Genomic DNA, 18,019 nt, shown 5'->3' with positions numbered 1-18,019 from the left:
ACTATTGAGCTATCCCCAGCTTTATAATATGGGAACTTTGGAGAAGGAGGAATAGAATGAAGCATGAGGGAAAGAAGACATCAATTCAGAGAGTCATTCATAATATTATCAGAAACATGATTATGATGCTACAAATGAGGAAGCCTAATATGAAATGTCCTAGTAATTAGCCAGGTATGATTAAAGAATTGGAAGTTTACAGTCCCAAGATGAAGGCAACAAGAGTATTGTGGAATTTTCCACCAGTAGATTTGCTAAAATACAATACAGATGGGGCTTCGAGAGAAAATCCAAGTATAAGCTCCTACGCCTTTTGTTTGAGAATGAAAGAGGGGATTTACTACTATTAAAAACACCGCTAACTCTGTAGCAGAGGCGAAAGCGATTCTAGAAGCATGTAAACATAGCAGGCAGGAGCAACACAATAATATAATCATTCAAACAGATTCTATGCTATTGTACAAGATTTTAAAAGAAAAATGGTCATGCCCCTGGATAATCACAGAGATGGTGACAAAAATCAAAACATGCTTACAGGACAAACAACATACATTCCAGCACATTCTCGGGAAAGGAAATCAACTAGCAGACTACTTGACAAATATTACAATTGATAAAGGAGGGGGCAACTACTAAGATTTCAGCAGTTTGGAAGTAGTAGAAAGAAAGATCATTAACCATATAAACTAAAGTATCCCTCTTTGAGAGTAACTCCAGCAAAGGGATAGAGTGGACATGGAGGTTCAAAGTGTTAGGAGTTTTATTTTTAATTTGTGTATTTCTTTTCTAGTCATTTGGGCCATGTAGGGGAATGAGCTTTGTCCGAGATGGTGTAAGGTGATATTTTATACTCATTACTTCATTAATAAAATACCAAAATTTAACTAAAAAAAAAGTTTGAGATTCTAACATCATTGTCCCCCAAAAAAGAATGATTATAAAATAAGGATTAGACACCAATAGTGGATTTTTAAATTATGACAATGCTGAAGTATAGCACTAGTTCTTCTTGAGTGGCGGCTGCTCTAGTTTTTTGTTTCTTAAAAAATAAACCATTACTGGAAGAAGATGGCTTTTAAATTACTTACATGGATCGGGTTTGGTTCAGATTTTTTACAAATCAAACCAAATCATTTGTGTCGGGGTATTAAATCTATAAACCAAATCAAACTAATAAAAGTTGGGTTTTTCGATATCAATTTTTCTCGGGTTTTTCGGATTTTTTCGGGGTTTTCGGGTTTTTCGTTTTTTTCGGATTTTTTTGGGTTTCTCATAGTATGAAATAAAAAGCACAGAGCAGTGCTTCTTAAAAAGAGTTCTAGTACAAAATATCAACATATAAGATTGAGGCACAACACTGTTTGAAGTTTTAACTTTATAATATAACTTTATAAGATAAGTTTTTTTTGTATATTATTTAGATGAGCTACTCAAGTTCAAATCTAAATGTAAGTAAAAAAACAAAAATTATGAAAAAAATTTAAAAAATATTTATAAATTACATTTTAATAAATATTTTTATGTATAACATAATTTAAAAGTAGTATATCTATAATCGGGTCGGTTTGGGTTCGGTTTGACTTTTTTTAGTTAAAACCAAACCAACCCTATAATGGTCGGGTTTTTTTTCAAACACCAAACCAAGTCAAACCAAACCACTAGTCGGATTTTTTTTCCGATTTGGTTCGGTTTGTCGGTTTGGTGCGGTTTATCGATTTGTCTTGTATAGCCCTATCTGATGTCATCTCAAGTGAAAAAAAATCATCTTATGATAAGTTAAAATAGGGTGGAATAAATAAATAAAGGAGAGGCTTTCTTTATTTTTTTTAATTTTCGACTCGGAATCTAATAGGCATATGTAAAAGATTTGATTAATTTAAATTCATATCACGTAAGACTGAAAATATTTTCTTAACCTAATTTATTTCATATTTATTGTTCAAATACGAATCGTAGTTAATTTTGAAACTTCCTATGTGAAAATGGAGGATTGAAGTAACAAACTCAATAATGTTGTGCCACTTGTTATGGTGTGTCTATTTATGGTTTCCATTTTATAAATGTCAAATATATGCCACGTTTTTTCATGCTAAACTTTTGTAGATTTTTTTTGGTTTTTCACCGATGTTCGGAATCTGTATTAAAGTCCAAATTAAATTTGGATCGTGAACTACAGACACCATTTGAGGAATGACCCACCCAACAAGAATTTTTCCATACTCATGACTTAAACGAGAGACCTCTGATTAAATGTGAATCAATCTCATCACTACAGCATCCCATGTTGAAAATTGTTGAACTAACATATTTGTCTGGCTTATATATACCCTACTATAAAATTGTCAAAAAATATTTTTCGTGGGAATACAAAGTTAGACATATATTTGACGATTATTTAATGACATTATTCTCACTTTATCCTTAGTGGATCCCTTGGTGGATCTTTTTGTTTGTTTGTTCTCTTGGTGGCATAATTTTTGAAGATGTTCAAGAGATTAATGACAATTTTCCAAACAAAAAGATGTTCAAGAGATTTAATGACAATTTTTCGACAAAAAGAAGTTTGGATGACCTACCAAGCTCCGCCTGCTATTCTACAATGGATGTGTACCAACTAATATAAAATTAGAAATGATTGTGACCAACATGTGGTGCAAGTAGCACAAAACATGTTACTTTGAAACGATTTAGACACATCCATCCAATCTACACTTTCAAATGGACCCCTTTATAGGTGCAACATAAAGGGGTTAGATTTTAATCATTTTATTTGTTTTTTTAGGGGCGGTTGGTGGACAACTCAGGGGCGGATTTATGTTGATGGTAGTGGCTATAGCGCCATCCCTTAATTTTTGTTGAAAATTTATATATATATATATATATTTATAAAGAAAATATAAAGCGGTACCCTTAAAAATAATGTCTTGTTGTGCCAATAATTAAAGCTCACATTTAACATCATAGGGTATAAAGTGGTACCCTTAAAAATAATGTCTTGTTGTGCCAATAATTAAAGCTCACATTTAACATCATAGGGTATAAAGTGGTACCCTTAAAAATAATGTCTTGTTGTGCCAATAATTAAAGCTCACATTTAACATCATAGGGATGCAAGTTTGAGTCTTGTTATGGGGTATATGTAAAATATTGTTAGATAATATGTAAAAGGAATTGTGAATAAGTAGATTAGAACTTAGATATTTTGTGAGTAAAATCTTAACTAAACCAACAGAATAAGTCTAAATTTTGTATGTAAATTTGTTAATAAACACTAAATATTATCTTATTTTACCATAAATTACTATTTAAAGCAACGTGACATCCAAAAATTTCAAATTTTGGAGCCGACTGTGCAGAAAAGGGGGGGACACAGTATTGCGGAAGGTAGAGAACACAACAACTGAGCATCACTTGTCCTTAACCACAAGATTAAAATTTTAAGAAGAAATTGGGAAGTTAAAAGAATATTCTTTTTGGGTATAACTATGTGACATACGATATTTTCTAATTTGATTAATTTAAATTAGCATATTATAAGACTCAATTTAAGAGGATGCTCTGTATTAAAGATTTCTCCATTCTTAAAAGATCGAACTCGAGAATCAATGTCGGCTCCATGATGTAGCAAGTAAGGTGCTTGCTTTATCCCAAATTTTAGGGAGGGGCGAGGGAGAGGGAGAGATTTTTTAGAAATAGTAGATTTGTTGATTTTCTTTGATAAAAATATTTACTTTTAGTAGAAAGGTATTTTTTCATATAAAAGAAAAGATAATTTTATAATATTTGTGAATAAACCCTCATGAATATCAAAATTAATGTATGAGATCTATGAGTTGTAAATTTTTACATTCTCTTTGTTATTTTGTTTAAGTCATAATCTTTCTTTTCCATGCTTCATAAGATTATATATTTTCTCTTTAATTTTTTTCCTCATTTTCTTTCTCCAAGAGCTCAAAGTTTGAGTGATACAAAATGAGATCATTACATAACAAGATCTTAAAAAATATTGTTTTAACCTTAAATGTCTCTTAAAATATAATAATCATTGTAATATTAATTGTTTAGACTTATTTTCTAAATTAAAAATTGTTAAAAAGTAGTATAAATAGACTAAAAAAACAAAAAATATACATGTTCAATCAAATAAAAAGACAAAACATTTCAATGCTTACATTTCTTACAAAATAATGCTAACAGTTGCCTTAACAGAAAAAAATAATTATAATTACAACTGAAAAATCTTAGTTAATATCAACAATTTTCAAAAAATATTAAATGAGTTGGCTCTATTATCATTCCAAAAAAAAATGTTAGAAGAAATTATTAAAAATTTTGCAACTCAAAAAATTTGGAATAGATCTTTTTGGGGAACATTTTTTTTTTTGTTTAAAAATGTAAGACCTCCAAATAAAATTTGGTTTTACACCACTAAAGTGATTGAGTCGCTCCTATTGAAAACTTTGATTAAAAGCGGAATGATCAATCTCATCACAACCTGTGATGATTGGAAAAACACCCTAGGGTTAGTGTTTCAAAGAGGAGTGTAATAGGCTGTTTGGCCAAACTTCTTAAATAAATTTATTTTGAAGAAAAAAAATAGTTTGTGTTAATTAATGTCCGACTAAGCTTTATAAAAGTGTTTCTAAGTAATTTAAAAAAGTAAGTTTTGGAAAATACAGCATTGTTTTAACTTTTAAAAAATAGCTTCTGCTATCTCTAGAAGCTTGGCCAAACACCTCATTTTTTTGAAAGAAAATAAGTATTTTTCATCTCTCCAAAACTTGGTACTATAAATTGTGCATCCTATTCTCATCCGTCTTTCTCAATCATAAAGCAAATCATTTGCTGGTTTGAACATTTCAATCTGTCCTTGTGTAACTGGCCGGTTTGAATATTTCAAAAAAGATGCATTAGGGAGGAAGAACAACAACTTATGAAGCCCCACCACCTTTTTCTTTTAGAAAATTATGTACTATAGACCTTAAAGGTGACTGAATGCTTCTGGTTTCAATGTGTTTGTTATCATGTGTCAATTAATTTTATGTAGGTTCCATTGTGGTTCTAGAATATTGGCTCAAAAGCTAGATGGTAATTTTGGATTAGAACTGAGATAGTATTAACGAAGGGTATATCTGTTCAATTTCACATACTTTAGAGAGAGATATGTGGCCTTTTTTCACTTATTAATAATTGAGGAAATTTTATAAATAAGTAAGAGTTGAAATATAATGAGCCTGCTTAGCTACAATTTGCCTAATTACGTAGTGTTGCTATAGTTTCAGTAGCTATACGTTACTCTGTTTATATATCTCGCTGCAAATTTAATTTTTTATACAAATTGAATTCTTAACTTAATTAATGAGGCGGTAATTTAGGTTATTAAAAAGGAAACCGATCCCACAATCATGGTTATTATATCTGATTAGAATTTCTTACCAAATATAACTCGTGCCAAACAAAGAAAGATAATTTTAATTTTCTAAAGGAAAAAAGGCTCAAATATGCCATTGAACTCTAAGAAAAGGCTCATGAAAATATTTTTCGTTTTTACAAAACTATTTTCTACACGTGGTCAATTATGATTCGGCCACGTCATTAACTAAATTATTTTTTAAAATGAAAAATGTTCAAATATGTCATCAAACTTTGAGAAAAGACTCATATATGCACAAACCACACATATATATAAACATCATTTAACATACATACATACATACATATATATACATACATACATACATACATACATATATATATATATATACATACATACATATATATATATATATATATATATATACACACATACATACATACATACACGCACAAAAAAATTGATTGAAATATACAAATAAGTAAATATATACAAATGCTAAAATTATACAGATAATAAATGAAACGCATACTTGTTGATAATATAAAAATACAAAAAAGTAATTGTATATAATTATTGAAAATATACAAATAAAGTCTAAAAAGTATTTTTTAAAAAGGCGCAATAACATTGATACGCTAAATTCATAGAAAATCGAATACAATAAAATATGAAATGTATTGACAGAAATAATAATCACAAAAAAATATACAAACTAAATTAACAAATTCCTCAATAATGCTGAAATTATATAAATAATAATTGAAACATATACTTGATGATAATATACAAATACAAAAGAAGTAATTGCATATAATTGGTGAAAATATACAAATAAGGTCTAAAGAAGTGTATTTTTAAAAACCCGATAAACATTGATACCTAAGTCCATAGAATCGTATACAACATAATGTGAAATATATTGATAAAAATATAAATCACAAAAATTTTACAAAATAAATTATACAAATACCTCAATTTCTTCACCATCATCTTGGTTCATTGACCCCTTCAGATGTTTAAGAACATGCATAAGTTGTTGCATCTTCACAAGATACTTCGATCTAATTTCTTGTTGATTAACTCCAGATTTAGGAAGAGATCCTGCAATTTCTTGAAACTCTTGAGTTAAATCCAAAGAAAATTATGAAAAATCGTCCAATTTTTGGCCACGCATACCTCAAGTAATTCTCTTGGAAGTAGTTTGTTCATGCATGATTTGTATGAATCTATGGAGATAATTGAAAAACTAAAAGAAATAAATGGGATATACAAATATAAATAAATAAAAACTGCCAGAAGTTATAAATTGTGAAAGCACGGTTTGGGGGGAGTAACGAAAATTTTGAAATTTGAAAGCTGATTGTGGTTGACTGAATTAAGGAGATAAATCAGTAAAATATTTAGGATGAAATAGAAATGCTACTTTGTATAATGGAGCAAATGGAAAGATATGGCTATTTATGTGGTATATACAAATCCATAAGTGTGTCTCTAACAACTCAGATTAAACATTAGTGGTGAGCGTGCAATGACCCTGAAGGTCATCTTTGTAATATTTGTAAAATGATGATTTTATCCTTTTCGATAGTTGTTCCGAGTCATTTCTGATCAGTGTCGGGTGTTGATTTTGGAAAATTCTTTAAAAAGTTGAGTTTTGAGAGTTTTTGAAATTTTCAAAGGCTTAAAAGTGTTCAAAAATGATATTTGGGACCAACCGAAGCTATGAGTACCGGAATGGAATTCCATCAATTTCATCAGTTTCGAAATGTGGAATTTGGTCTAGGAGAGTTGACAGAATTAGATTAGGGGTTGTAACAAGGATTTGAGGCCTTGAGTTGTGAATTTTTGAAATTTTGGTCATAAAGTTGACTTTGGTCAACATTTGGAGATCCGATGCTCGGAATTGAATTTGAACAATGTCGTTGAATTCGAGGGATGATTTTAGGTCTAGTGTGGTCTTAGTTGAAATTTTGGAGGTCCTGAGCTTGATTTTACATTTTGAGACTCAAAGTTAGTTTAGTTGTCACTTATCGAATTCCAGGTCAAGAAAACTTCGAATTCAGATTTTGATGGTTCCATTGAGCCCGAAACATTGAAATTAGTATGGTAGCATATATTTTTTGTGTTTGGGTTCCGAATGAATTCCGAGGGTTGATTTGGAGACTTTGTGATTTTGTGGAAATTTTGACTACTGAGTTTTGGTGCGATCGCGATCGCGAAGGGCTTGTTGCTTTCGCGATATCGGCTTTAGCGAAGGCCCCTTGCTTTCTCGAAGGGAGAGATTTTATCAGGACTCGCTAAACCGAACACTAGATTGCGATCGCGATCGCGAAGCTCACAAAAGCGACCCGTGGTTCACTAAAGCCAGACGTGAGGGGTTTATGGTCGTGGTTTAGTCTTTTCCCCCATTTTCAAACCTTAAGAGCTTGAATAGACGGTGTTTTAAGTGGAATTTCTTGTCTTATTGATTTGGTAAGTGTTCTTAACCAAAAATCTACATTACCTATCCATTGTATCATAATTTTAACTTCAAATTGAGGATTTTGGACTTCAAATTTTAAGAATTTCTTCAAGAACTTGGAATTTATTTACATGGTGGTTGTGATCTAATTTGAGCTCCAATTTCAAAACAGTTTTCCCATTGACTTCCTAATACCACAAGGAATGATTTCATCTAAAAAGATTTAGACCCCATTTTCGAAATTGGATTTTTGAGTCATTTTAACCTCTCTTTTTTTCTTCAGAATTTCATGTTTTAGTGTCGTTGGACTCGATTTTTTATTATAAATCATTACTTGACTAGATGTTGGTGTTTTGGAGTACATTCGGAAGGGGGAAGGCTCACGTTGTTGATTGATCATGATTTTGACAAAGGCAAGTGAACTTCTAAAATTTCGTAAATCTTATAGAATCCTAAATTTTATTTATTGTATGTGTTGGAGAGTAATGGGGATGAATTTACAGGATGAATTATTTCGTGAACGAATCTTAATTGATCGACGGGATTAACAAAAGTTATTATGTGCTAATGTTGTGATTTAAAATGTGACATGTCGTGATCTTAATATCTATGTATATTTATTCGAATACTTTGATAGCCTCATTGTGATTGCATATTATTTGAACTTGTCATTTTTCTTCATTACATGTGTGAGCATGATGATTGTATTTTGTTATGGAACATTATGATAAGATGTACACAATTGTGATGCCGAGGTCATTTCCGATGGGAGGTTGTGATGTCGAGGTCATTCTGATGAGAGTGTGATGCTGAGGTCATTTTCGGCAGGGAGGTTGTGATGCCGAGTTCATTTTTTAGGAGAGCATGATGCCGAGGTCATTTCTGGTGGGAGATTGTGATGTCGAGGTCATTTCTGATGAAAAATTGGGATGCCGAGGTCATTTTCGGCAAGAGTGTGATGTCGAAGTCATTGCCGGCGGAAGTGAGTGATGTCGAGGTCATTTTCGGCAAGATTATGATGCCGAGGTCTTTGCCGACGATTGCATACTTGTATGATCATTGTGTATGCATATACATAGCTAAATATCTTGTGTGATGGACTTGATACTTGCACTAGACTTGTGATTATTTATGAGTTATGATTTATGACATTGAGTAGCGGTTGTGGACATTATTTGAACTATTAGGTTGGTTGATTTTTTATGGAGGTTGTAGTTATGAAGGTTTGGTTTGGTTAGAAAGGATTTTATGCATCATATTAGATTTACTTAGATTTATTAATTGGCTTATTGGTTACCGTGTTGTTTGGTACTCACTCCTTGCTTCTACACTTGTGTAGATTCTAAGCCCGGACAGTGAGTATTCAATTTTCTGATAATCTGAGGCTTTAAAGAGATTGAGAGAGGTAGCTATTGACATCTGGTGGACACTCTTCTTCCTGTATTTTATGATTTATTCTATTTGAGAGTCAAAGACATACTTGAGACTTGTATTTTCATTCCGGTTCTGTTTTAGTGGCTTGTATATGTGACAACTAGTCCTTGGGGGTTATTTAAGTTTGAAAGACTTCCGCTTTGTTTACTTATCTATCTATTTTAAATTGTTTTTGCTTTAATTTCTGCAAATATTGAGTTTTAGGCTGACTTGTCCAGTGGAAAAGGATAAGTGTCATCACACCTGGATTCAGGTCGTGACAGAGCGGTAATTATTTAAAACTGCAACTATGATAAATAAATCAGTAGTATATGTTTGCTTAGTCACATAATTTTTCCATCTTTTAATAGGTTAATTGATGGATGTCGTTAAAATAAAGACAAATTTGAATCAAGTATTGAACGGTAAGGGCATATTTGTGCTAAAGTATTAACGGATATATCCACTCAATTTCACATAGTTTAAAGATATTTGGCCTTTTTTTAATCAGGTATATGAATCAACCTTGTGTGCACCTCAACTAATTGCATAATGTACCTTGTACCTCTCACCATTATAGGTACCGAATAACTCTCTCTATGAGGGAAAAAACTGAGATGGTAATTTTGGATTAGAACTGCAATTGAAATCTCTGTTCCTCCTGTTACATGCATGATGTAGCTACTGATTTGGGTTCTGAAATTGGTTACCTCAGCCCACTTGTTTGTGCAGATATTGGAGCTTACACATGTTCGTCTCTGTGGAACACATAATTAAGTAAATGAAATTGTGTTTTCTAACAACTTAATGTTTTCGATGAGATAATCACACTATTCAACATGCGCTCTCTCTAATATCTTCAGCTTTTAACACTACAAAAAGAAATACCAGATGGTTACACAATTCAACAGTCTCACACGAGCCTAGTATCACAAGAGTATTATCACGAGCTTTTACTTGATGAAGGCGCCGGAAAAGGGAATACCAAATCTTGAAGAATGAGAATGCAGAGCAAGAAGGACAATGGACTTATCCAGAAATAGAGTACATGAAGAATGAGACTTTTACATTAGCATACAATTGTATTTGTCAAAAAAGCTGTTCAACTTTACAAAGATCACTTGGTCGAACTCTCTCTCTCTCTCTCTCTGTTTTGAATTACTTCACGAACTCGAGCAAAAAGGCGAAAAAGATTCCCAAGTTAGAATTTAGCTAGTGGTCATTGAGATGATGTAGCTTGATCATGAATCCTTTAAAAAGATGGTTGTTCTTCATGCCTCCACAATAGCAATCTCGAAGATAAATCGTCAGTCCCTCATTAGAGACCGACCAAAGAGATTGATGTAATTGACATACCTGTACAGTAGAATTACCTTTCGAGATATCAAGAGTTCAATTTTTCCAAGATCTGCAAATGCCTGATAAGGTATGATCAGAAATTCGCGCCATCCTTGGCATAAGCCTTATAGAGCTTGCCGAGCATTATAGAGAATCAATCAATCACTTGCTCATTGAAAGTCAGACACTATCCTGTTCCATATCCGATCGAAGAAATTTCCATGGTCCATCTCTTTTTTGTAACCTAATATGCACAAGTAGTTTTCAAAAAGTCTCACTGAAAGGTAATAGAAAAGAAAAGAAAACGCTCTGTCGTGATAATACTGATTTAGACCAGTAACTAGGCAGTTCTTAGCTAATTATATCAAAGAGATTAATGATGATCATTAAAGAGATTATAACCTGCATTTACTAAAGTAGATTTTGTTCACCTTGGTGCAAGTGGAATACCATAAAATTACCACTCTCTAAGGTTGGCAAAAGAAATAGACACAAGAGATTTACCTCCAAAGTCCAGCTACAACACGCAAGGCAACGAAGAGAAAGAGGCCAGCCCAGACGCCAGGAAGACCGAACAATGGTGCAGCCACAAGTAAGAAGATTGAGGAGACTATTCCAATCATAAACTGTTTGTCAAAGATACGAATTATCTGAATCAGAAAGAGAGGACATAATCTGATGACATTTCAAATGCTAGTCATAATGTAGGACGCACTCCAAAGCCACTATCTTTATCTTTTCCTATATTGGTGCTTGCATTGAATTCAATTGGCAACACCGATTCAAGAATGTTCAAGCAGCATCTCATTGACTGGCTAAAAACCTGTAACTCGTATTGAAATCTATGTTCTAGGCTTTACTTCATTCATTGCAGCAAATACCCCTAGCAGATGTAGCACCATGTGGTTATGCTTCAAATAATGGGACAACAATTCAATACTATGTGTAAACAACTTATTGTTTGATCCTTTTTTTGCTCTTCTCTAGGCTTTTCATTCCAGACGTCTTCTTACACGTTTTGTTACTGAAATAGCAAAAGCCTAACCAGAAATACAGATATCATGTAACAATTTATTTTTGTTCGACATTCTGATCAGCTCATTAAACCATAGACTCTGCCAACTTTTTTCCCTTTTAATTTTCCACTAATAGAAATTCAATTAATGCAAAAGTTTGAAGTCTTTATTTCTGGTATCACAGGTCAGGATACTATTCTCTGAAGAAAAAAACGTGATGTGCCATAATTCTTACCATAGAATACGCAGCAAATTCAAAGTCTGAAACACCATAATAGAGCCCATCAAGAACGAAGGCAATGGCATTTATTGGCTGAGATCCAGCAACAAACTGTCCAATAGATCATATTAATAAGAAAAGAAATAAGTAGTTTATCATTCAAATATCAAGTTAATCCAGATAACAAAACCTGACAGTTCCATACAAGGTTAGAAATGATAGTCGCGTAATTACTTCTAAATGAGCAAAACTATTTCATGATATAGAAATTGCCTAGCTGGTGCAAAGAAGGAATTGTAGTCTAATGTAAATATATGTCAACTTTGGGGAACATGCACCGTTTGGGGTTCAAAATCCAAGGGAAGAATACTTAGGGAATCTGGATAAGACTTTCATACCAGAGTACCAGATCTGGCAATTTCCAAAACTTCAGAGTCCGTGCTGAATAAGGTGGAGAGCGCTCCAAAACCAACGAACAAGATAAAACCCAAGGCAGCTCCTGTCAATGCACCGATCTGACAAGGTTCACATAATGAATAAAAGATGTAGCAGGTCAGTCTTTCTGTTATTACTATTTTCTCTTAAAAGCTAAGTCAGTAATCATAGTTGAAAGTCGTCAATAAAGAGTACTGAGGGAGTAAAAATGCAAGTTACCTGTAAAACTTTATAAACCACTTCGCGTGCTTGGCCATAATTACCTTGAGAAACTCCACCGGCAAGGAGAGCCTAAAAATCAACAGAATAAGAATGCAATTAAGAAAACGGAAGATTAAAAGCAATAATTCAATGGAAATTATCCAAATATGACACTAACTATGATCTCATTGTGAACCTCAGTTATAGAAAATCCCGTGACTTCATTGGCAACCAAAAAGAATTAAAAATTAAAAGGAGATTCAAGAGTTATATGATAGCTTCATTTGTTACAGGGAGTCACATTGAGGTCCTAATCACTAATAAAATTGAAGTCACAAGTATTTGGCTTTTATTGAGATAGAGCTGATGAACAACCTTCCTAAAATTTATTCAATAAAGCCAGAAATGACAGCAGACAAAACAAATAGTTTAGTTAAAGTATACTCACCTGCCCGGCAAGTGCCAAGGCATCAGTTAGCAAAGATACAGCTAGCCAAACTTCAACACATATCTGATGACCAGCCATAGGCACAGGGCCCTCTCGTGCTGCCAGAGCCGTTGATAGCGTAGTGGTAATTAGAAGTGCTAAAGTCCTCCCTATTAGAAGGGCACCTGGAAAAGACGAGAACAAGCTTAACCTAAGAAACGTTTGATCTTTTTTTATTTTGAAAAAGCTAAGAATTTCGATATATTCTGATAAAGTCCATAAGAGACACTCTTAATTATCATTCAACAGGCTTCAGACATGCAAAATAATCTGCTGTCAAAGACCAAATGCTAGTTTATATGTTTGGTACATGGAAGCCTTTCAATCCACCATTTTTCTTGAATCGGATCTAAAGAATCTTAGTTGTTAGTTTCATTAAAGGGAAAGAAACTGTGTTTATGAAGTATCAGTCCAAAAATGTGATTGATTAAATCATTATAGTTCGCTAAGATTAATAAATGAGTTCACCGTCAAAAGAGATTCGTATATGATTTTCATAGAGACATCGGAAATTTTTCTCTTGAATTCATGCTACATAAGTGTTATGTTCATAATCCCCACCCCTTCTCTACTTGAGCATCTAAGATAAGATAGTGGAATACATGTCAAGCAGTATAGTGACATAAAGTGCTGTATCCAAATACTAATTTTCCATGCCTAAAAAGAAAATGCTCAACTAATGCAAAATTAAAATGGACTTGAACTAAACAAAAGTTTGTATATCATACTAGAGGTATATCATGCAAAATAATTATCATTGCTTTGTATCTCATGCAAAATCGTTTTTTTCTAACTTAAATTTGCTGTATAATCGTCATTCCTCCCTTACTCAATCTTCAAATGTAAATAAAATTCATATCAAATCTTGAAAAAACAGTTTTTATCTAAAGTAGTCACCTTCAGCTGTGGATAAATATCTTTATATGCAGATATACCAATTTCAAGTTACACTAGCAGCTGCAATAGGAAATTCAGTTGGACACATTTGAATGTCGTGTCAAACAAATTATTCACACAAAATGGGAGTCTTTTTATCAAAATTCTCTCTGTTAACTACAAAACGTATCCTGATTCAGGTGTTGTTTCAAGAGTTTCCAAGAAAGTACCAGATTTAAGATACTGAGAAAATCTTCCCACTTTAATGTCTGGAGCAATAAGAAGAACTTTCCCGTTTAACTTCCACAGAAGGATAGAAGCAGTCAAGTATCTGGTAAAAATATCGATCAAACAAAACATAAGATAAAGAAAATGGACAGTAAGTTATATCATGTACAGAGTAACTAAGATTTGGTTTACCGCCAAAAACATACTCAGAAATCACACCAGCAATTGCAGCACCACTAATGCCAAAACCAAAGGTGAATATCAAAATTGGAGACAATAATGCATTTAGCAAGTTACCAGCTCCTGACAATCCAGAACTCTTCTTTGTTAGATATGGAAGTAGAAGTATCAAGAAAATATTTTACACAAACATTTGAGACATAACTAAAACAGAGTCCGATTTATCAGACCATACTGACTGTAGGGAGAGGGGATTCCATCAAGCAACACAATAATTCTTTAATATAAAGCCATACTCCAGGCACATCTCATAAGATAGTAGCATTCCCTAGAGCAGTATTGTCAAAGACACGCTTAAGCCCTAAGCGAGGCTCAATATGTGTTGAGCGTTTCGCCTCACTTAATATGCGCTTCAGTCTCATCATCAAGGTTCTAAGGCATACTTTTCCTTTCCAATGAGCGTCTTCTAAAGAGGCTACACTAAGCAAATTTTTTTTAACACTAAACAATTGATATTTCACTTTATCGTGATTTTTCTTTCTATTTCTTTGTTCATATATTTGTTATCCATGCTTATAATTATTAGTCTTGGACAAACATAAATATTTGTATTTTTTCTCCCTTTGCTCCTTTTTTCATTAAAGCCCATGCTTTACTTTGCTCCTTTTTTCATTAAAGCTCATGCTTTATTTGCACTTAAAGCCCCAACAGACCTTATAGCTTTTTTGCTCTTTTTGCTTTTGATAACACTGCCCAGAGTTGTTTCTCAATAGTTGACTGATCTAAACAAGTCTTCAATAAAAACTGGTCTTATCCTAATTCACCAAGATGTATGAATTTAAATGAAGTCAAACGTCTAAAGTAGTGCCTGCTCACCTATATTTTTGTAACTGTACTTATGTAGGAAAACTTATTGTATATTGAGGCTTAATATCAAAGGCATCTAGCTCAACTAAAACGGGTAAATATCTCAACTTTCCCGATGAATGTGTGAAGTAATATCCAAACAGAAACTTTACAGCTAGTTATCCGCCAACAATCTATAAATAATATTTATGCAACCGGATTATCAGGCATAAGATGTCAATAGAGATTTCACTTGGATTTGCTTTATGTACATAAGAGAAGTAATTCGGTATCTTTGATACTTGCCAACAGCATATAAAGGAGTTTTTGTGTCCTTAAATCCACGAAATGTTCCTTGGGCAGCAAGTGCTATAACGACTGGTGGAGCTCCAAAGGCCCTCATCATAAGGAATTGCTCAGCTGGTTCTCGCATTGGTGAATCCTGTGACACATCAATAAGCCCAAAGAGACTTACACTGAATATCTTCAGCAAACAGCAATACACAACAGAAATAGGGGAGAGCATAAATCCAAGAAGCTAAATAGGTTTGTGATGGCAGTTCCCCCCAATGACCCACCACCCCACCCCCCTACAGCAGAGTCACAAAGGGAAGTCAAAACTTCATATTCCAATTCTAAGTTAAATATTTTTTCCCCTCATTTTAAGTAGATTATCATAATTAGGCAGGCCTACGGTAGTCAGTGTATCTATAAGATCTGATTGTCAATATGTCGTTCTCCGAGATATGCAGAACAAACAATCATGCTAGAAGATAAATCATATTCCAAATTAAGACATACAACAGATATACCCATGGTATTCAACAGGAAACCCGAGCCAACAAAAAGCCCAACAGCTTCTGCAATGCCAAGGCCGAGCGCAAGTAGTAAAGAAGTTGAAACTGAAGGAAGTAGTATCTTGCTTTGTGAATCAGGTGAGCTATCTAGTTTAAGAAAAAAAATATAACTCATATCAGAAGCAAATAATGTTTGACAAATTAACAAGAGATGCTTCGACAAACAATCACTGTCACCTTTAGCAATTAATGCCTGCTCTTCAGCAACGAAAGAAGTTGTGACGTTGAGCAAAGGAACATTGAACAATTTCGAGATGAGGTTAAAAACTGATACCGAAATACCTACTGCTGCCAATTCAACTGATCCTACAAAACACATGCATAGATAAGTAACACAAACATGAACCAGTAAGTTACACTTCATCATTTCAAAATATTTTTAATTCCCTCCTACTGTATTTCAGCCATATCTCAGAAGAGTACTTGCTTAAAACTTGCTTCCTCCGTTCCAAAATACTTGTGTTGCACTTCTCGAAAGTCAAACTACATGAACTTTTACCAACATTTTAAAATGCGCACACACACACATATATATATAATTTTATTTTTATGACCGTGGTGTCCGAGCCAACTTTCGCACACCTCAACTAACTCCACAGGACACCTATCATCTGTCCACTAAGGTTAGGGCAGATGGAAAGAATCACCTAGTATTTTTTGTCTCTGCTGGAAATTGAACCTTTTTCACAACTATGAAAATAATTGCATCTTATAGTACTTTTTATTTCGTTTTCAAATCTCGAAATTTTAAATTTAAGATTTTGAATTAATCTAACCCAATTTAACTCCGAAAATTAATTAAATTGATTCTTGAGAAGTAAAATGTGACAAGTATTTTGGGACGAGGGAGTACAAAATTGTAAATAATGGGTAAAACACATTCTTATCTTCCATCTTAACCTTATAACTATATCACAATAAACCATGGAGAGCCATAAATCATAGTCAAACAGATATTTGAATATTAAAATTTTTAAAATCTATAGCCAAAAGCTAGCTAATTATACCTAAATGTCCAACAAATGCAGTATCAACAAGTGAAGTAATGGGATCAGAAGCAAGAGCTAACGCCGCGGGCAACGCAATAGACACAATATCCCATCCAACTCCATCAAAATTCAGCACTTCCCTGGAATAATCCAACACACAATTTTTTTTTAAAAAAAAACACACAAAACACTAAAAATACTACTAACAAAATAACAAAAACAATTGCGTTGAAGATAATACAGCAGGGAAGTGACTGGGGACGATGGAAGATCCGGTTCGGTTCCCGGGTCAGGGTCCGGACTGTTGACCCGACTTTTCCTGGAATCGGAATTTGAATTATGAATCGAATTTTGGGATAAGGTTTTAGGATTTTTGTGATCAGATGATTTGAGGAGTGTAGTACATAATCGAGCTGAGCAATTAGTGTTATTTCTTAGTTGAAAATAAGTGTAATTATGATATTTCTTGTGAAAAGACTGTGTAAATAAGGGATTAATACATTTGTGGTAAACACCAGACAACATGTTTGGTAAATTGTACAGAGAAAAAAAATATAAATATAGAATCTGCCTTATTGTATTCGTGGGGAAGAAAGGTGAATTATCAGTTTTTATTTTTTTGGTTATCAACTGAATTAACGGCTGAAATGCGACTGACTTAATAAAAATATCTTTTAACAATAGTACAACACTACCGTAGTAAGTACACTGTACCAACACTCTAGCTCCAAATTTTAGGGCCAATTTTATCGATGAAATCATAATATAAAATTAGGTAAAATTAGCTAAATATATTTTTTTAATTTTATTTTCTATTATTTTGTATCATTCTAAAAAATTACAAAAATCCCTCTTTTTCTCAATTTCTTTCACTTTTCCGGATACATCACTCTCAATCCTCATCCGACGATTTTTGCTTATTTTTCATGCCACAAATATCTCCACAGTTACTTTCATTAATCCATTTTTGAATTTTAATTTTTTTTCTCAATTCAGTTAATGATTTCAAGTTATTCAAGAGGTAGATCTTTTTCCATCATTTCAGTTTTCAAATATTTTTTTAAAAAAATAGTTTTTTCATCTTCAAAAATCGTT

General features: G+C 32.9%; 1 protein-coding gene across 2 annotated transcripts; it reads right to left on the bottom strand.

The window, feature by feature from the left end:
• Positions 1-10,258: 10,258 nt before the first annotated feature.
• LOC129876112 (protein DETOXIFICATION 44, chloroplastic) lies at positions 10,259-17,539 on the bottom strand. Of its 2 annotated transcripts, none has more exons than XM_055951436.1 (13): positions 17,166-17,539; positions 16,943-17,064; positions 16,113-16,235; positions 15,880-16,022; positions 15,385-15,520; positions 14,259-14,355; positions 14,055-14,155; positions 12,910-13,073; positions 12,480-12,551; positions 12,224-12,340; positions 11,841-11,936; positions 11,094-11,215; positions 10,259-10,833 (listed from the first exon to the last, which is right to left on the bottom strand). In XM_055951436.1, the coding sequence occupies exons 1-13, from the start codon at positions 17,447-17,449 to the stop codon at positions 10,770-10,772; spliced, it is 1,641 nt and encodes a 546-aa protein (XP_055807411.1). In that variant the 5' UTR covers positions 17,450-17,539; the 3' UTR covers positions 10,259-10,769. The 2 variants fall into 2 exon arrangements, with proteins under 2 accessions (XP_055807411.1, XP_055807410.1); XM_055951435.1 differs by having other exon boundaries at positions 16,113-16,241; positions 17,166-17,538.
• Positions 17,540-18,019: the final 480 nt, after the last annotated feature.

The sequence above is a fragment of the Solanum dulcamara genome, chromosome 12 (assembly GCF_947179165.1).
Source record: "Solanum dulcamara chromosome 12, daSolDulc1.2, whole genome shotgun sequence".
Classification (NCBI taxonomy): Eukaryota; Viridiplantae; Streptophyta; class Magnoliopsida; order Solanales; family Solanaceae; genus Solanum; species Solanum dulcamara.
The sequence above is the reverse complement of the archived record's forward strand: the minus strand, read 5'-3'. Positions and strand labels throughout refer to the sequence as shown.

Excerpts from the sequence above, each read along its gene's own strand:
- LOC129876112 (XM_055951435.1), bottom strand. The coding sequence starts at position 17,449 with ATGTTGTCTGGTGTTTACCACAAATGTATTAATCCCTTATTTACACAG. Across the intron at positions 17,065-17,165 it reads TCCCCAGTCACTTCCCTGCT|GGAAGTGCTGAATTTTGATG; the intron begins GTATTATCTTCA and ends GGATTATTCCAG. Across the intron at positions 13,074-14,054 it reads TTCTCAGTATCTTAAATCTG|GTGCCCTTCTAATAGGGAGG; the intron begins GTACTTTCTTGG and ends CGTCTTTTCCAG.